This window comes from Pristis pectinata, chromosome 11, assembly GCF_009764475.1.
Source record: "Pristis pectinata isolate sPriPec2 chromosome 11, sPriPec2.1.pri, whole genome shotgun sequence".
In the NCBI taxonomy this organism is placed as follows: Eukaryota; Metazoa; Chordata; class Chondrichthyes; order Rhinopristiformes; family Pristidae; genus Pristis; species Pristis pectinata.
The window spans coordinates 18,571,010-18,592,523 of NC_067415.1; the positions used below are offsets into that span (position 1 = coordinate 18,571,010).

Consider the following 21,514-nt stretch of genomic DNA (forward strand, 5'->3'; position numbering starts at 1 on the left):
TCAGGATGTACAGGTGCCTGTCCAGCCTGCTCCACCATTCAATCAGATTACAGCTAATCTTCAACTCATTTCCATTTTCTGTATGTTCTAAATCACACAAGGCCTTGTCACTGCATCATTCCTGTGCTTGCCTTTACAGTGATGCCTGTAAAGCTTCCATTTTAACATTTTCATCCTTGCTTTCAAATCCTTCTGTGACCAACTTTCCACTCACAGATGTCTGTAATCTCACCCAGCCCTGTGCTCCAAGATATATTTGATCCTCCATTTCTGGCCTCCTACTTATCCTCAAATGTAATTGCTGCTTTACCTGCAAAGACACCAACCTCAGGAATTCGCTCCCAAAACGTCGTCACCTCTCTTTCAATGCGTAAGACACAACTTAAAAAATCTCCCTCTCTGGTCAGCTTCACTTGTGAATCTTCATGTGATGTGTATTTTTTTTAAACAATGTTTTCCACATCATTCAGTATAGGAGTAGGGATGTCATGTTCAAATCGTTGATTAGACCACACTTGGAGTATTGTGTACAGTTCTGGTCACCACACTCTAGGAAGATGTGATTAAGGTAGAGAGGCTGCAGATAAGATCCCCAGGAATGTTGCCTGCACTGTTGGGCCTGAGTTATAAGGAGAGACTGGATAGGCTAGGACTATTTTCCCTGGAGCAAAGTAAGCTGAAGGATGACCCTATAGAAGTACTGGTATATTATTGTCACTTGTAACGAGGTGAAAAACTTGTCTTGCGTACTGTTTGTACAGATCAATTCATTACACAGTGCAGATACATTGAGTTAGTACAGAGTGCATTGAGGTAGTATACAGGTAAAAACAATAACAGAGTACAGAGTAAAGTGTCACAGCTACAGGGAAGTGCATTGCAGGTAGACAATAAAGTGCAAGGTCACAACAAGGTAGATCATGAGGTCAAGAGTCCACCTCATCGTATAAGGGAACCATTCAATAGTCTTATCACAGTTGGACAGAAGCTGTCCTTGAGCCTGGTGGTATGTGCCCTCAGCCTCCTATATCTTCTGCCTGATGAGAGAGGAGAGAAGAGAGAATGACCTGGGTGGGTGGGGTCCTTGATTATGTTTATAAAATTATGAGGGGCATAGATAGGGAAGACAGTCATAGTCCTTTTCCCATGGTAGCAGAGTCTAAAACTTAGGGACATATCGTTAAGGTGGGGAAATATTGTCCTTCAGATCCTCTTTCTGAAGGGCAGGTTCTTTCCCCACACAGGAGGTGGTGCGTATATGGAATGAGCTGCCAGAGGAGGTGATAGAGTCAGGTACAATTACAGTGTTTAAAAGACATTTGGACAGGTACTTGGATAGGAAAGGTTTGGAGGGATATGGGCAAGACGCAGGCAAAATGGGATTAGGGCAGATAGGCATCTTAGGAGGCATTGGACAAGTTGGGCCAAAGGGCCTGTTTCCATACTACGTAATTCTATGAATCATACCTGACTACACCAGGAGGCATTTGCTAAATATGGCATTCAGACATTGATGTCAAGTCAGACTTGACGACCATGGCTAAGAAAGGCACTTCAAGCTGGGTGAAGTCTCTTTTTGTCATTTCCCCCCACCTACTGTGGGTAACGTCACTGTCTGACTTAAGCACCAAGCTATATTTGAAACCCAAGAACCACACTGCAAGAACCACATTGCAAGTGGGTCATGCCCTGCCATTAACGCCAACTTGAAACAGGTGCTCAGGAATGAGCTCCCCAATCCTGAACAACATTGCCTGCCCACTCCCTTGCACAGTGAAGCTCACACCAGCTGCTGACATCAAACCAAACTTGAAATCAATGCTCAAAAATCTCTCTCCCTTCCTGGGCCAAGTCTCTAGTCTGCTGTTTGACTGAATGTCTGTCTGACACAGCTGCTACTCCCCCCTCCCCTCTCCCCCCACCACCAGAAATTGACCTGGATATGTTTCCAAGCCAAATCAGCATGGCAATGACCCAGAATGTTTCACCTAAACTGACCCGAATCTGACACATTCAATCAGGTCCTGCCCAGGTTGGGTTGGGTACCTAAACTAATGCATATTCATTTCCAAAGGGTGTTGAGCAAAGTACCACATTACACACTTAAAAGCAAAATTACAATCTGTGAGATAAAAAGGAGAGCAGCAATTTGGTTGCAAATTGGCAAATGGACTGGGAAAAGAGAGCGTTGACGATTGTGTGTCTTCCAAAACGGAGCAAAGTATTAACACTGTTCCCCAGAGGTTGATATTAGGAACATCGAACAATGTCCCACTGAGAGTTCCTGCTTCTCCCTATACTCCTCACCTTCCCTCCTAGCATAGTGCCAGTTGCAAACTTGGACACACTTATCTCTGCTTTTTCAACTCAGTCATTGACATGCACAGAGGAAAACCTAGGGCTTTGGTGTAGATCTCATAAGAAATATCGTATGCAATATTTTACCCAACTCCATGTCTCCATTGTGCTAACCAGCTTCCCATCCATGCCATCAGCTTACCACCAATTCCCAGAGTTTTTATTTTTAACTAATAATTTCTTATAGAGAATCCTACTGAACATCCTCTGAAAGGTTCAGAGACCTTCTCCTATCTCCAATCCACGTTGGTGATTATCTTAAAAAAATCCCATAAGTATAATCACATGTGGCCCAATCTTAACAAATTCATACTGGCTCTGATCACACTAAATTTATCCAGAGATGGTAAACCTGTCAGAGATGATTGATCTAATAATCTCCCATAACCAATAAAAGTGATGGGTTTCTACTTTCCTTTGTTCTTCCTCCCTTTCAGAAACAAAATGGCATTTCAAACATCCTTTAAATCAACTCAAGTCTAGAGAGCTATGAAACATTATGGCCACTTGTCTGTTTATACCTCACCTACTTCATTCAATAACCTGAATTGGAAACCAGCTGCTGGAGATCCAGCCATCTTACAGCTCATTATTTTCTCTGTTATCTTTTTGTTACTTCTATTACGTTTCCCCTTCATATATTTCTAGGTCCTTTGTAATGATGGATACTTTACATTCCTCAGCATTCAACAAATCAGCTACTTTCTTACCATTCATTATTATTTATCTATTTACTATTAGGTTTGAGATTCCTTGCCTTTTCTTAAAACACTGAAGATTCTCTTTCAAAATATGTTTATTACTTTCTTTCTAACAGTTTGGTGCTTTTATAAAAAAATCCCTCTATTTTCTGTATTTCCTCTCTTATTGAAAATGCTTCTAGATCTCTCTTCTTGTTTAATATTTTCTGGATTTATTATTACAGTCAGAACAAAGGAAACCTTCAATGCTTGTTGCCAGATCAAGAGTCCCTCACCTCTGTCCAGTATAGTGATAATTGAGCGGACTTGGATACAAACCTTGCAGTCTGGAGAACTAGCAGAGTCATAGCCCTGGTTGTTATATATTTAGCTGTGGCTGTGCATTCCGCTGTTACCAGATATTTTTCCCCCCACAGTGGGGTGGGTCAGGCATCCATCAGGAGGTCAAAGCTACCTAACTGGCTGAAAGGGGAGACATGGAATCTCAGAGAGAAGAAATGCAGTTAAAAAAAATACACAAAGTTAATGGCAAGTTAAACATTTCAGGACAACAACAGCAGTTTTGTATCACATCCAAGAATAACAAGCTCAAAATGTTCCATTTCTCTGTGTATGAGGTATGCTTCGTGTGTATGGTAAATTATTGCCCTGTCATTTTCAACATGTGCAAAGGAAGGTTGGGACAGAGGGAGGAGGAATGGCTGGCTTAAAATGGGTATATTAATTTAAAACTAATAATTCCTTCTAATAGAAAAAGGATTTAAAAAATGCAGATAAAGTGTCATGGTAATGCCTGCAGAAAATGTGAGCCAATATAGATTTAACCTTTTCTTTGTCAAATTTTGACAAGAAAATTGGTCTAGAAGACTTCTTTTTAAATGATCAGTCGTCAGCAAAAGGATTTGCAGTGGAATTACTGGCAGTGAGTCAAGGAGTATACTGGAAAATTATGAATGGAAGGTCTCCATGATGGTCAGTATTCATCTCAAATGCAATCTGCGATTCTGCTGCTGGACCACATGTCAATGCAGTGTCTCAGGGAAATTAGACACCATGACCACAGTTATCACTATTATTTTAATCATTTAGATTAGTCAGAAGGACTTTATAATAGTACAACAGCGATTTGCATAGACTATAGTGTCTAAAATGTAGGAAAGAATGGAACACCTTTCAGAAAGACTTATCAGGCATCAAGCCATTAAAGAAATGTTAATTCAGGTGACCAAAGGCTTAATCAATGATATGGGTCATAAGAAGCATCCAAAAGGTCTAGAGAGGTGGTGGGGGGGGGGGGCTTGTTGGAGGGGGAATTAACATCAAACTGCTTGGACTGCTGAAGGCCCACCGGCCATTGGTGGAGAGATGAAAACCTGGGACATAATTCTCATAATTATGAAGGCAGTGGGGGGGGGGGGGGAGGGGGGGGTTGCATAGGAATCATGGATGGTAGAGTCATACAGCAGGGGAACAAGCCCTTCAGCCCGACTGGTCCATGCTGACCAAGATTCCCATCTAAACTAATCCCATTTGCCCCATATCCCTCTAAACCTCTCCTATCCATATGTACCTGTCCAAGTACCTTTTAAATGTTACTAATGTACCTACCTCAACCACTTCCTCTGGCAGCTCATTCCATACACTGACCACTCTCTGGGCGAAAAAGTTGCCCCTCAGGTACCTATTAAATCTCTCCCTCTCACCTTAAACCTATGCCCTCTCATTCCTAATTCCCTAACCCTGAGAAAAAGATTGTGCACATTCACCCTATGTATGCCCCTCATAATTTTATACACTTTATAAGATCATCCCTCATTCTCCTGTGCTCCAATCAAAAAAGTAGAGATAGAAATAAGATGGGATGAAAACAAATAGAATTTTAAATCTATAAAATGATGCTGATTTTTTGTCCCGTCACCCTCCAACATAACCACATCAACATTCTCATTCTATGTTGAATTATTTAAAGTATTTATTTCTTCTTGTATTACTTCTTTCCTTTTGTACTTTCCTCTTGAATGCTGTTCAAATTGAGCGTTCATAACCTGAGGAGGACCTGTAAGTTTTTGTTTACCTTATCTCCTTTGAAAATCCTAAAAACCTCAATTATTCCTTAACCTTCTGCAAGCTTTGTTTTGTAATCATTCCACTTAGCTAACCTTGGAGCCCTGGTAACATTCTGGTGACTTCACATTCCACTCCTTCCTGGACTGACATATCCTTTCTGAACTGTGGTATACAGAACTTAGCTGTGTACCGTGTCCTTACTTATGGTGGAACCAAGGTCTTAAAAGGCTGTAGCAAAACCTCCCTTTAGATTTTAACCCTCAGGTTAGAAAGGGTAACATTTCTTTGATTTTCATAAATCGTTTTTGTATCTGATGACTTCCTTCTAAAAAAAAAGGATGTCTAAATCATTTTTGACTTTCTTAGCTTCTCACCATTTCAATTCACAGATTCATCCTGTTTGGATTAGAAACAAAGGACTTGGCACTTATCAGTATTCAAATCTATTTGCCAAAACTTCACTTACTCATTTAACTTATCAATGTTGACTTTTAATTTCACAAATCCACCCATATTATTTACATTGCCACCAATCTGTGTGCCCTTGACAAACTTGGATATATATCTCTTCATTGTGTTATTAATATAGTAATTAGTTAAGGCCCTAACACAGACTTTTGCAAGACACCATTGGTTGCTTCCTTACAACTCAAGTATATAATCATTACAACTACTACTACTACTACTACCACCACCACCTCTTAACTAGGAAAATTATGTACTTTCAACTTAATGAACTTTGATTTTAGCTAACAGACATTTGCATAGAATCATGTCAAATACCTCTGCCATATAAAACAATGTTCAGGTATTCTCTTGTCTACTACTTTAACTATTTCCTCAAAAAAACTCCATTAGGTTTGTTAATCATGATCTACTCTTTACAAATCTATGCTGACATTCTCCAAAGAGATCAAATTTCTTGTAGTGTCCAGTCACTCTGTCATTAATAATGGTATCCAGCAACTTCTAAGTGAGTGACAAACAGGTCTGCAATTTACCAGTTGCTCTCCCTTGCTTAAGTAATGCAATCACATTTACAATTTTACAAATCCAAAAGCGGGACAACACCTGAGCCAAGATCTTTGAAAGGTTATGGTTAAGGTATCTGCAATTAAAATTTAAATCTGCAGATTCTCAGAATCTCAATTCTATTTGAAGTTGATACAGTATTTAAGCAATTAGGTTCCTTAAAGGTTTTGGAGATACTACAGACGGTGTCTGCAAAAGACAATGTTCAAAACTTAGACTTAGCTTGTGCTAATGAGCGAGATACATATTGATTGTATCTATTTTTAATTGCTAAGAATGTGTCAACCAATCAAAACAGATGTAGACATGTTTATATCATGTGTGTGACAAATATATTATGATTATTATAATATTCACGAATAATGCATATGAATAAATTATTGGCAGTATGCATTATTAAACTCTCCAAGTCAAAGGTCATTACAAGGACTACATTTGTAGCCGATATTTCCCCAAATCTTTATAAAAACATCTAGCAATACACATGAATATTAATTTGAAGAACAGTAGCTTCCTACAAACAAAATATGTAGCAAGTAATACAGGTAAAGAAATCCCTCTCTGTATTGATAATAATCACAAGGTGAAAGTTTGGGCTTATTTCTGAGCCAACTAGACACTAACATGACTGCAGTCAGCTGATTAACCTGTGGTGCTGGTCACCCCAGAGGGCTGTGGAGGCCAAACATAGTCAAGACAGAGACTGATGGACTTTTGCACACCATGAGAATCAAGGGATATGGGGTTAGTATAGGAAAGTGGAACTGAAGTAAAAGATCAGTCATTATAGATTGGTCTAGCTGCCACTATGAGCCAAATAATCTCTACCTGCTTTTTTATGTATCTGTGTAATGACTGCTCAAGAAGCTTTTCAGAATGAAATGCTTTTCTGTTTCCACAGTCATTACCTCAGTGAAAAACTCAAGGTTTCCCGTTAAACACAGATACAGCCATGAGTGCTACATGCAAACATGATACATGATGTCACCTCCCAAATAGGGACTACGTTTAATATTTACCAACTCGAAGCATAGAGGCAGTACGTGCTCCGAACTGGATTCATTCATTGCCCAATTATGTTAGAACCAGATCAGTCCATCTGCATTAACTAGTATGGCTGTTACAGTGTACGATATACTACACTTTAATTCATTCATCATATAATAAACCAACGAGTAGCTTCAAATCCCCTTTTCACTTGAACAGCTCCTTTGCAGAATAAGTACTGATACTTTAAAGTGGCATGATTTAAAAAATGACCTGTACAATTTAAAATGTCAAACCATGACACTGTACTGTCGGGTACATGCCTTGTTGGAGGGACTTCATCCACCATGAATGGTTGTTCCACTGGGGCACCTTTAAAATGCCAAAGAGTTTTCTATCACCCTGGTTTTTTTCCCACGCTTGCTGACTGACTCGCTTTATATTTCCAGCATTTACTGCTCATGTTTTGGATTTGCAGCAGTTGCCAGTTCTTCTATTCATTTCTTCTAGGGCTGTTTTTGGCAGCGGTGATTGTGGTGGGTGTGAGGGGCGAGAGACTGCTTACATCTAGCATAAAGCACAGTCTTATCTTCATTCAGTAACACACTGCACAGCTATTTACATTTCCTACCAATATCACAAGCCTATCTTCCTCTCAATTTCTATTCTTCTGGTCAAGGTTTAGTATAATGAAGCTAAATCTTTCCACTAGGCATCCTGTTTCACATGGCAAATACCTCCCCTCCCAAAAAGGGAGGGGAGGTATAATCAAAGACCCCACCCACCCGGAACATTCTCTCTTCTCTCCTCTTCCATCGGGTAGAAGATACAGGAGCCTGAGGGCACGTACCACCAGACTTAAGGACAGCTTCTACCCCACTGTGATAAGACTATTGAACGGTTCCCTTATACAATGAGATGGACTATGACCTCACCATCTACCTTGTTGTGACCTTGCACCTTATTGCACTGCACTTTCTCTGTAGCTGTGACACTGTTATTGTTTTTACCTGTACTACATCAATGCACTCTGTACTAACTCAATGTAACTGCACTGTGTAATGAATTGACCTGTATGATCGGTTTGTAAGACAAGCTTTACACTGTACCTCGGTACAAGTGACAATAATAAACCAAAATAAAATAAAATAAAGCTAGGTCCAAATAATACGCAACCATGAGGGGTGTGTGAAGGTATTAAACTCTGAATGCTTTTGAAGGAACTTATTAAATAGGTAGCTACTTGTATTCATAGTGTGTGTCCTTAGCATGATTAATAATGGAAGGAGGGCAGGAAGGGAAAGAGGCACAGCCCCAGGGACAATCCCTGTCCATAACCAAAGTTTTTTTTTAAAATTGCTTGTACTGTATCTCCACATCAGAAATGCAGTGCAAACATCTAACATAAGATTCCTGTTCTTTTACATTACAATTTCTTCACTCCAGGTTGACTCAAAAGATACCAACCTGAAGAGCCAGTTACTCTTCTGGTTCACTATTACAGTTCAAGTGTCAGTGTTTTGCTTTTCCATAAATCACTCATCTTTGTTTGGTTGTAACTATCCATCCCTGAACACTGCAGGCTCAGAAGGAAGTCAACAGGTTGCAGCAAGACCTGTTGCCTTGATAACATCCTGCTAAGATACTACAAATGGAATGAAGAACTTGGTAGCTGCCTTTGCTAGTTGTACATCTGCATAGGTTAGATCCTTGATGTGGCTGGATCTTGCAGCCACAGAATTCATTGTCTCCCTCAGTAAAATCTCCTTTGGCTTTTAACAGAAAGGAATACTGCAGAACAAACTTTGTTGTTGAGGACTAATCTTGGAACCCAGACAGCTCTCAAATGTTGGCTGAATTCTTACATTGAGGAAAAGGAATCTGACTCTAACTACAATGGATCTTAGTGAACTAAATGTTAGTTTTTCCTTCAGTCTGATGTGAACAGACTTCCCAATTCTAAAAAGTGCTCGAGATTTGCATTCAAAGACATTCCTAAAGGTTAAGGTTTAGTCTCTCTTTCTGCATGATTACACATGGCAGGAGGTTCAAACAGAAACTCATGGTTACAAACCAAAACTTAAAGTACATTATGGAGCACTTAACAAAATTTCCAGAGACCAAAATGATGCATAAAGAGAGGTTTATGTAAAATAATCTGAAGCCCAATTCACTTACCACTTGAGGCTTGGCTTTGTTGATGTTTGCTGTCAGTTCTTCATTTGGTTTTGATAGAGAAGGCACTCGGTTTTCAGAGCTGGTTGGCGTACCAGGGGCCAAGAGAGGCAAATCCACAGGAGATATGATGGGTGGTTCCCCCTTCGAAACGTACTGTTTGGTGACATCTTCCAAGGACGGAGTCTGTGCGAGGGGAAACTGCTTCCTAGATTGTCTCGTGGGTTCTGGCGTAGCAACGTGAACTGGCTGACTACAAGACAAATGTGTTTCTGGGGCAATGACTTTGGAAGCTATAGGAACAAAATTGGCTGGTTCGCTGGTGTGCCTCACGTGCTTGGACGATGGCCTTGTCTTGGCTGGTGGAGATTGGTCCATCTCACCACGTATTTCATACTTTCTACCCTCCTGTTGTGTGACCCTGTTGTTACGCTTCTTAGAGCTCCGCCTCATCGACCTTGGAGAAAGAACTTCAGCTAACTTTGGGTGCAGACTGAAGTTCTGCAAGTTAGCTTTATCCTGTTCTTCAATGACCTGCAAGGGCAGCGTGCGCTCAGACTGCGAACGGGACTTCCTGACCTGTTTGGAAAACTCTTCCAGGTCCCCTACCTCGTCTCGCTGCTCAGAAAGGATCGGCTCACTGCTGGACGCTGGAATTGCCTGTTCCATCTCCGTTATCGGCTCGCTTGGACCCTTGAAGCCTGGTGTAGTCAACTCTCCTCTCCGACTTGGGTCGCTCAGGGACTTCTTCTTCACCAGCTTCCCGTTACCTTTCTCGTCAATCAGATTGTCCATGGTTCCTGGCTCCCTGACTATACGCTGGATCACGGTGTTGTAGTCCTTCAGTCCGTCACTGCACACCGACAGGTCACTGGCTGCACTGCCAGTGCACTCCGATAAGGCAGTGGTCGAGCATTCCAGGATGCTACCTTTCACAGAGTTCAATGAGCCGAGCAAGTTGCTGTCCACTGAGAAATGTTCACTTTCTTCTGGACACTTTCTATGTGGCATAGGGTCACTGAAGGATCTGTAAGTGTCACCGCTGGAGTCTCCATTGCTCCCATTGCTGGAATCAGATCCATTGCTACCACCGGGAGGAAATTTCCTCCTGCGTCGAATGGAACTGGGAGTTGACGGAGGATCCAGTGTAACCGGGGTAGCAGTTTTATTGTACACCACATCTCCTCCTATTGCAACACTCTCATAGCCAGTCCTCACTGCGGCCATTGCAGGAACACATCCTTTGCTGGCCAGCAACTCCTCGTGATCCTCCATGCTCGGGCCACTGGCTGGCTTTCGTTCCAACACATGACTAGAAATGTCCTTGTACAAAGTGCTGCTGGATCCATTTTCAGGCTCGGTGACAATCCCCTCGTCCGTCATACTGGACTCGGGACCCGACAAGTCATCGGCCGACTTCCCACCGGACAGGTTCTCCTCAGACCCGCCTCGCCTCGCGTTCTCGAGCTCCCTGTCCGCCGTAGCGAGTGGAACTTCAGCGTCTTTTGGAAACAGCCCGGCTTGCTCCTCATGCTCAGGGCATTCCGCGCCCTTCTGGTCAAGTTCGTGGGGAGATTCCTTCTGGGACCACATCATGTTGATCTTCTCGAAGAGCTGCCCAGCTTCCTGGATGTACTGAACCTGCACGTCGACGGGGAGCACTTCCTCACTTCTCTGAGTGACAGTGTCTTGGCCCTCACCCTCTGAAGCAGAATCACAGCACCCTATGTTGGCAAGCATGACTTCTGAATTACTGGGCTTCATTACGCTGTGAGCAATCAATCTGCGGGGAGCCGGCTTGTCAGAATACGTGAAAGATTTGGCACGGCGTAGAGTTGCAGTGAGGTCTTTGAGAGTGGGACGTGCACTCCCAGGCTGCTGGTTCAGAGAATGGAGCGAGCCCCTGCCTCTTCCCACTGAGGCAAGCTCATGCAGCTGGTTTGTGTTTTGGCACTGAGTGCCTCCAGTGCGGCTGGGATTAACCCCATCCCTGGGATATTCCTCCTTTTCCTTCCTCCTCATCCTGAGCCCTGAAAAGTCCGATTTAAGAAAACTAAACAAAGTCAGTGTTTCTGATGCTATGTCAGGATTTGACATAGACTTTCTGTGCTTAGATTTATCAGTGCTACATTCATACTGCGGACTCACACTCCCTGTTGAACTCTCATTCATTACCTTGACAATCCCAAAAGGCAGCTTAGGTCGGGAGCGCACTGATGGTTTTAAATGCTTTGCTGTCTCATCACTGTGACCAAAGAATGGTGACCGGTGCATGTTCAAACTCCCTTGAAAGCTCCTGCTTAATCCAGAATAGTGGTCTTCCTCCTTTAAAGTTTCAGTGCTGGAGTACCTGCTGCTGCCTCTGGAGCTGCTTGGGCTCGGAAGGAATGACTGGATGTTGACTTTTGCAACTCTGGAGACCATTGGTATGGGTGACCCTGAAGTGCTGTGAGGCTGATTTACAGTGGTGGGCGTTCCACTATCTCCAAGCGGTCCAACAGACCTTTTATGGTTCTGTTCAACTTTGCTTGTCTGGCAAGCTGCTGAGATACAATGCTTCCTCTCACGTGGAAGGGCTGCCAAGCCACACGGTGCGGAGCCCGGTTCTACTGCTGGTTGTGGCTGCAAAGCTTCATCGCCTTTACAGGCGAAATGCTCCACCTGACCTCCTTCACGCCTCGACAGAGAAACACCGAGGGGGCTATCACTGTCGGATTCATCTTTACTGCCCACCTGCACGCTGGCTTTCTTCTTCCTCAGTGACCTTCTCTTGACGTCCCTGTGGACCACGGGCTGATCCTCGTCGCTCCCTGAAGACCTGTCCTGGGATCTGGAGAGCTTTCCGACCTTGCAGCTGGCGTGGGGGCTGGTGTACTGCGCCGGCTCTCTGCTGTGTTCCTTCTCGTCGCTGGAGCTCGCCTCTGAGCCAGGAGCAGCAGCGGTAGGGACGGCCTGTGGTTTGGAGCAGTTATGCCAGGAATGCGCGCTATCTGATTGCTGTCTTGCCCCTTGTTTATGCGCACCAGTGGAACACCAAGGCAACCTCAGAGCCAGTGGAAAGGAACTACGAGGGGGTGGCGGCGGCGGCGGCGGCGGGGGTTGCGGGCTGGTGGTCTCACTCCAGCAGGCGGGAGAACTTGCCTGGGCACCTTCTGCCCCGGGACAGGGAGCCTCATGACCGGCCGCTTCGCTTTGGTCTAGTGCTACCTCCCAGGGGCAAGAGCTACTGAGGTCAGGGGCGTCCGAACTGGGTCGTGGGGATCTCCTCTCTCCAAAGAGTTTGAGCATCTCGGCCACACTGGGCCAGTTGGTAACCTGGCCAGAATTTGCCTGGGTAGATCGGACCTGCGGGGGCTCCTCCTGTACCTTCACGCCGGGCGTCCCATCTCCTTCCCCGCAGCCCGCCACTGGCGCCGGTTCGAGCCCCGCTTCCTCCTCTCGATGAGTTTTGCCCGGGGCCACCAGCTCGCCCTCGGCAGTCTTGCTGTGGAGCCGGGCTCTGGGGACCCCGAGAGCTGGGCTGTTCTCCACCGGGTCGAACAACTCCGAGAGCTGGCGGATGGACGGAGAGATCTGGTGGCTTCTCTTCACCTCCGGGCTGGAGACCTTGGCAGAAACCAGCTTGCAAACCGAGCGGATTTTGCCAGTAGACCTGACCAGGTTTTGCTGACTGCTGCCGGCTGCAGCAGCTTGGAGTATTGGGGGCTGGGTAGCATTGGTTAAAAGTTTCGACTCCTTCTGACTCTCATCAGCCGGACTCCTGGGTCTCCACTCGCTCAGATACTTAAATGAAATACTTCTATAAACGCTCACTCTTCTCTCTTGATCTTTTTCCGCCATCGTTTTTTTTTATTATGTTCTCTCTCTCTCTCTTTCACATCCACTGTTCCAGAGGTCGCCTTTTGTAACCCACCCAATACATCGTTGACCTTTTTCTTCTACCCTTGTCTCCCAAACTCCCCCCAAAGTTAATAAATACTCACTCAACTAACGCATAAATGAACAATCCAAGCGAGCAAGGAACAAGCGTTGACCTTTCCGACACTTTGGTCGATTCTTGATCACATCCATGCACTGCAAGAGAAAGTTTTGCCAAAAAAAGAAAATTTCCTCTCCAACTTTTTCGCGCTGGGACTTAACTTTTCGAAAACGACGAGTCGCACCGGACACAATCACCGAAACCAAGAGCATGGTTATTTCCCTAGCTACAGCCGCTTTCCTCGGTACCCATTGATTTTGTTTTGGTCTCTCCTATAATCTGTTGTCCACTTTTCCGTGACTTTTGTCTTTTTTTCCCCCCAAAAAATGCTATGCAAATAAAGTGTACTAAAAGGGGCGGAGAAAGTCAACGGGGACGGCCTCTGGGTAAAAAATTTGGTGGAGGGGTGGTGAAGATTCCTTAAATTTATTTTGAGGTAGCTCTTGCATCGTAAAACGTGCTTCTGTTGCTTTTAGGCGATGTTTAAGTGCATCTTTATCCACGTTAGCGGGATTTCTGCGTTGAAACGCGGAGCTGATTCGCTGCCTGTTTACCTTTCTTTGTGCTTGAGACAATTTACCGGAGCCCCCACCCCCACCCGGCCTTACACGGTTCCTGTGATTAATCAGGCTGGACTAACCTCGCTCTCTTTTTACCAGGTTTCACCCTAGACTTCTCAAAACGTGTTTTTTGTTTATAACATAAATTATTGTAAGGTGACACGCTCCAGTAATAATCGGTGAAATTGGTGTTTGCCGATTAAAAGGCGGGCTTTATCGCCCCCAGGTGGACTGAGATCTAATTGCAAAAATAAACTGATTTTTATCTTTTCTGAGATTTAAATCTTAAATATTCGCTTTTCACTCGGGGCACAAGCTGTAAAGGCTGATCTTTCCGGGTTTTTTTTCCCCTATCTACAGACCTGAGTGAGCTGAACTTTCTCCCAGATGGATAACTGGGAAGACCAAACATATGGAGACGCAAGAGACTGCAGATGCTGGAATCTGGAGTGTGCAAGTAAAACCAAAATACTGGAGGAACTCAGCAAGTCAGGCAGCATCTGTGGGGGGAAATGGGCAGTTGACGTTCGGATCAAGGCCCTTCATCTGTCCAGATTGAAGGTTCTGATCAAACCCTTGAAAAAAATGTAACATCCCCACCGACTCCTGGGAATCTCTGGCCCATGACCACTCAAAGTGGAGAATGACAGTACCATGGTACAGCTGGGAGGACCACTGTCTCACAGCTCCAATGATCTGGGTTCAAACCTGACCTCCGGCACTGTCTGTGTGGAGTTTGCACCTTCTCTCTGTGGCCCTGTGGATTCCACCCACCCCACTGCCCCATGTGCTGGGGAGAGCAGGGAGGTAATGGTACAACTTCAGAAAACATTGGTTAGGCCACAGCTGGAAATATTGTGTGCTCTCGGCACAATTGGAAGGATGTGGTTGCACTTGAGAGGGTGAAGAGGAGATTCATTAGGATGTTGCCTGGGTTGGAGAATTTCAGTTGGGAAGAGAAACACTCCACCAGCTGCACCATTGTGCCACCCTTCTCCACTTCAAGTGGTCACCCCATTTGCTATGTTGCTTCCTTTAGGGATCCTTGGACCTCTACACGGAGGCCTCTGCTCTTCAATATTCTCCAGGGCCTTACCATTTCTGTCCTAATTAGTCCTCCTTCACACATATCAGGATTAAACTACATCCGCCATTGCTCTGACCTTCTTACCAACTGATCATTACCATCCTGTAGCCTACAACTACCGACAGCACTACTGATCTTTGGGTCATCTGCAAACTTCCTGATCTCACCTCCTACATTTATATCCAAATCATTAATTTGTATAGCAAACAGCATCAATCCCTGTGTTGCGCCACCAGTCACAGGCTTCCAATCTCAAAAACAAGATTTAAGATTTCTTTATTAGTCACATGTACATTACATCAGTGAAATACATCTTTTGCATAGAGTGTTCTGGGGACAGCCCACAAGTGTCACCATGCTTCTGGCACCAACATAGCATGCCCACAACTTCCTAACCCGTACGTCTTTTGGAACGTGGGAGGAGATTGGAGCACCTGGAGGAAACCCATGCAGACACAGGGAGAACGTACAAGCTCCTTACAGACAGCGGCTGGAATTGAACCCAGGTCGCTGGCGCTGCAAAAGAGTTACACTAACCGCTACACTACCGTGCCTGCCCTCCATTATCACCCACTGTTTCCAATACCAATCCAGTTTTGTATCCAATCTGCCAATTTGGCCTGGATCACATGTGCTGTAATCTGTAGTCAGCCATTTGGGACCTTCTCAAAAGGCCTTGCTGATCTGTGTAGACTACATCAACTGCACACTTTACTGTCACTTTAATTCTCCATCCTACTCCCATTTCTCATCTTTTTGTCTTTGGTCCTTAACATTGGGCTTTGTTGGAAGAGAGCAAGTTCAAGGAAGAGCTTCTCATTTTCTAACTAGGTGCATCCTAGGACCCAACGATATCAGGTAACTAGCCTTTCTAGTTGGCATCTTTTCTTCCTGCACAAATACTGCCAGCCTCGCTCAGGATTTTCAGCATTCACCATATTTCGGATTTCTAGCATCTGTAGATCGCTTACGGTCAGAGTCATACGGATTCGAACCAGAACTCTCAGCCCAATGTGTCCATGCTAGCTATCAAGTACCTATCTGTAATAATCCCATTTACCAACACTCAGCCACAGCATTCCAGCTCACCCAAAAACTCTACGGTTCCGTGCGCCACCTAATTCAGGGGATTCGATCCTACAATGTTTGATAGTAATCTTGTCAGATTCTCTCAGGTACATGCAACTGGACACACAATCTGGAGAATAAATAGCAGGAGGAAGCAGTGCTCCTGCATTACTTAAAAAGGACCAGCAATTAATTATGGGATTGTCAAGGACTGAGCTGGAGGGCTTAGAAGCAGTTGAGGATTCACCAGAAATGCCGATCTCTCAGTAACACCAAGCATGTGATTGATAATGAATAAAACAAAACCCAATTCCCCATGGCGGGCGGTATAGTATCAATGCCACCACCCTTCTGTTTCTGATCATTTCAATATTCCTTTCCACACAAAGCCAGAATCAAACACAAATCAACAAGTATCTTTTACTCATCCATTCAAGAAAACCATACAATTGGGCTTCTACATTTTGTGGCTTCCTGTATTCCTTCTGCCTTTGTCTGTCCTCCAACTTTCACATAGTGCTCTGCTGATGGTTGCTCACCTGCAGTGGAGGTGGTTGCAGATGGCTGTGAAGGGGGACTGCAAGCAGCTCTGGACTTCTAACTGTCCTGTTCTATCATGAGCAGCAGCAGCAACCAGGGCTAGGTGGCACTTGGGCATAAAAGATCCCACACCTCTCCTGGAGGAAGAGCAGAGAATTAACTCCCATGCTCTGGCCATCAGTTAACCCTCAACAAACATCACTGAAAAGATATTAACTGATTAGCACATTGCTGGTTGTGAAAGCTTGCTATAATAATCACTCTATTTATATTGTCTACAAAGTGCTGACTGCAAACACCCTGCAAAGTGATCGATAACTATTTCTATAAATTGCTGATATTTGAAGTATATTTTTACAACTTCTGATTAAGTACAAATTTGCCTGCAACTTCTCATTAATTCCTGCAGTCCATCTGTTTAAATATGACCAAGTAATACATTTAACAGCAGTCCCATCAGTGGGTCCTGTAGCAGAGTCCTGCAGCCCACTTTATCTTGAAGATATGCAAATTGCTTTCAGATATTCTAGAAACTTCTCACTTCTGAAATGAAACAAAAAAAACTTAAGTCGTTATCACATCACTATGTGTGGGAGGTTGCTATGTTCAAATTGGCCACAATATTTACCACATTACAACTGTGATTATTACAAGTATTTCATCAGCTGTAAATTTGGGAGGCTCTCTTTGAGAGGTACAAAAGGCATTTTATACACAGTCTTTCCTTTTTCCTTGGTGCCCCAAATCTATTGAATTCAGCCTTGAATGCACTCAATCACAATATCCACAGCCCTTTGATTTGGGGAATTCCAATGATTCACAAGCACTTGACTGAAGAAATTTCTCCCTATCTGCCTGAAGTGGATCATCCATTATCCTGGTATTGTAACCCTAGTTCTAGGTTCTTCATTTGGAGGCAACAGCCTGTCTGAGGTTGCCCTGTCCAACTCTCTCATTTAACCTGGAGATAAATAAATGTTGTAGCTCCCCTAGCTTTTGCATTAATTATGTAGCACCACTGCAGGTACATTGCTGCAGTGATGAATAACCACAAGACTATAATGAGACAGAGTTAAGTAAAAGCGTTTCGTGATACTTATTAATGACTTGGATGAGGGGGTGGAAGGGTGGGTTAGCAAGTTTGCAGACGACACAAAGGTCAGTGGTGTTGTGGATAGTGTGGGGGACTGTCGAAGTTTACAAAGGGATATTGATAGGATGCAAAGCTGAGCTGAGAAGTGGCAGAGTTCAATCCAGAGAAGTGTGAGGTGGTACACTTTGGAAGGACTAACTCCAAGGCGGAGTACAAGGTTAATGGCAGGATTCTGGGGAATGTGGAGCAACAGAGGGATCTGGGGTTCATATCCACAGATCACTGAAAGTTGCCTCACAGGTGGATAGGGTAGTTAAAGAAAGCTTATGGGATGTCAGCTTTCATAAATCATGGGATCGAGTTTAAGAGCTGAGAGGTAATGATGCAGCTCTACAAAACTCTGGTTAGACCACACTTTGAGGACTGTGTCCAATTCTGGTCGCCTCATTATAGGAAGGATGTGGAAGCATTGGAAAGGGTGCAGAGGAGATTTACCAGGATGCTGCCTGGATTGGAGAGTATGGATTACGAGGAGAGACTAAGGGAGCTAGGGCTTTACTCATTGGAGAGAAGGAGGATGAGGGGAGACATGATAGAGGTATACAAAATATTAAGAGGAATAGATAGAGTGGACAGCCAGCGCCTCTTTCCCAGGGCACCAATGCTCAATACAAGAGGGCATGGCTTTAAAGTAACGGGTGGGAAGTTGAAGGGAGATAGCAGAGGGAGGTTTTTCACCCTGAGTGTGGTTGGGGCATGGAATGCGCTGCCTGGGGTGGTGGTGGTGGCTGATACATTGGACAAGTTCAAGAGATTGTTAGATAAGCATATGGAGGAATTTAAAATAGGGGGATATGTGAGAGGAAGGGGTTAGTTAGTCTTAGGCGTGGTTTAAAGGTTGACACAACATGGTGGGCTGAAGGGCCTGTATTGTGCTATATTGTTCTATGGTTCTAAAATTAATTAAGTAAAATTGTATTAAATAACAAATGATTTAAATGTATTCAAATAAAACATCTTCTGTATAATTCTTCATATAAAGAAAGTTAAGATTATCAAAAAAGATAATTAAAATCTGAACAAATAAAATGCTACACTTTTACAAATATGGTAAGTGAATTTTCAGTGCCAGAGTGGTTGGTTGACAGTAATTCAAACTCTCCATGCTGTTAATAGGGTTCTCACACTGGAATGAATGAACAAGCCCCAACTTTCTTTGATGAGCTTGGTTCATGTGTGAAAGTACAAGAACTTCATGCCATTCAATGTACTTTCAGTCAGACAGCAAGATCTTATCTTTGGGAGGTTTTTGGACTACAATTTCAGATCTGCTTATCCACACAAATGCAATCACCAGAAGTTGATAATAACCGCACTATGATTTTGCAGTGAAATCTGTCCCAATAGTTCAACAAAATTGTATTGTGTTTATTAATACTCTATCTTTTTTATAGATAATAAGGCATCTTACTAGCAGATTAACTACCTGCCTGATTTTCATTAACATGCACGTGAATCAATCCAAATTCCAGGAGTTCAAGTTAATGTACTTTAATTTTGTTCAAAAATACCTATGCACAGCATCCAAAGTTGTTCCTACTCCAAAGTCTCTATGGCGACCACCACCAATAGTGCCATTAGTTCCATGAAGTTTTAGACAACCATTATATAACAAAATAATTGAGATGGTACAGTGACAAATGGATGAACACCATTGCCCACTAATGATCCCCTCCCCACCAACAACAGGGCCAATAACAATTGCACATATTTAGTTCTGCATAGGGATTGGTAAGGTTTTACAGCAGTTAAAATGTTTGCTTTTTCCGAGTGACTTAATATATGCATATTCTTGTGTTACTAATTACTAAATGTCTACTACCAGTGAATTGCATTATTACAATTATTAGCTCCCTGTGCTACAATTAAAGCTTAATAATTTGTATTATATATTATAAAAGGCTATATTAAAACATAATGTGTTGTCTTAATAGAACCTTCTTAATGAACAGGATTCAAAGCAATGATTAGGGAAATCACTATTCTTTTGCTAAACCATGAGGGTTCCAGAGTTCAAAAGATTAGCAGCTCTGACAAGGCACAATTCCTACAAAGTGGATCACAGACTTCCTGCACCAGGAACCAGGGCATCAGAGGTTTCACCGAGATTATTATTAAGAAACAAAACTAAAGCATTCTTATATCAAAAAAATCACTTCTTTTAGAATCACAGGATGATTCTTGGGAGGAGGGTAAATTGGAATTGACCCAATTGATGATGCACTTTTAAGACTATCTCTAGGAGCCATTTGGAAAATATACCGACTTTCATGCATTTAACTTTGCTCAATATTCTCTAGAGGCTGTGTACACTACTCGTTCAATCACAAGTTTCTTTATCTGGATACACAACTGAAGCTCAATCCAAACATACTCTGTTTTCCCAGATGAAATGTCAGCAGACATTTAAACTTCCTCTGCTGACACAGAACTAATAACTTTGAGACAGGAAGAATTGCTTTCCCATTACTTACAAGTCAGATATTCGCTTGAGAAACACTCAAGATTAAGCTGCTTTTATCTTTGGGGACTGAATTGGCAGGTTACCCTAGCAGTCAAAATCAACACAGTGGAAGCAAAGTTAACATTCATTTTCTATCTAGGTCACGTACATTTGTAAATCACTCACTTTTACCCGTACTCCATGCTACAACTCAAGTCCACCTAGTGTTTATTTATTACAAGCAGTAACATTCTCTAAGTACATTAAATTAAAAGATAGTTAGCAAGTGTTCAGGTAAAGGTGGAAGTAAAAGATGGCAAGATTAGGGAACCTTGAATGACAAATGTTATTGAAGGTTTGATCGGGATTTAAAAAAAGGAACATTTGACACATATAGACAACTACAATCAAGCGAGTCCTTTGAGGAATAGAGAGTGTAGGAGAGTACTTAAGGAAATTAGGAGGGCAAAAAGGGGTTGTCAAATAGACTTGGCAGGTAAGATTAAGGAGAATCCTATGTTATTCTATATTAGAAGAGGGTAACTAGGAAAGGAGTGGGTCCCCTTGTGCAGAGCCATGTAGGCAGGGTCCTAAATGAATACTTCTCATCTGTGTGGATATGGATGATAGAGAGTTCAGGGAGGGATACATCGATCATCTGGACCACATAGGTACTAAAAAGGTGAAGGTGTTAGAAATCTTAGAATACACAAGACTGAATAAATCTCAGGGTCAGAAGAGATCTAGCATAGAATGCTATGGGAAACATGGGAGGAGATATCTGGGTCCCTTACAGAGATATTTGCGGCTTCGTTAGCTGCAGATGAGGCACCAGAAGACTGGAGGATAGCTAATGTTGTTCCTTTATCTAAGAAGCACAGCAGGAATAAGTCAGGTAACCACAGGCCGGTGAGCCTTATGTCAGTGGTAGGGAAATCACTGGAGAAAATGCTAAGGGACAGGATTTATGTTCATTTGGAAAGACAGGGACTGGTTAGGGATAGTCAGCATGGCTTCATGTGAGGGAAATCCTATCCCATTAATCAGATTTTTTTGGAAACCAAGTAGATTGAAGGTTGCAGGGCAGTCGATGTTGTCTATAGGGACTTCATTAAGGCATTTGACAAGGTCCCCCATGATAGGCTGGCCCAGATTACGATATGAGATCCAAGGTGAGTTGGCTAATTGAATCCAAAATTGGCTTGGTGAGAGGAGACAGAGGTTGAAGTAGGTTTTTCTGATGTTAGTCTGTGACTAGTGGTGTACCACAGCAATTGGTACTAGAGCCTTCGTGTTTATTATATTAATGACTTGGATGTGATTGTAGGAGGCATGAGTAAGTTCGCAGATGACAGCAAGGAAGG

At 43.2% G+C, this 21,514-nt stretch overlaps 1 protein-coding gene across 2 annotated transcripts in view; it reads right to left on the reverse strand.

The window, feature by feature from the left end:
- Nucleotides 1-14,201, reverse strand: part of LOC127576238 (rho guanine nucleotide exchange factor 17-like) — a 336,698-nt gene extending 322,497 nt beyond the window's left edge. For both annotated transcript variants that reach the window (XM_052026676.1, XM_052026675.1), the window contains exon 1: nt 9,324-14,201. In XM_052026676.1, the coding sequence (XP_051882636.1) occupies nt 9,324-13,160 (3,837 nt within the window). In that variant the 5' untranslated portion in view covers nt 13,161-14,201. The remainder of the gene's footprint in view (nt 1-9,323) is intronic.
- Between the last annotated feature and the right edge of the window lie 7,313 nt (nt 14,202-21,514).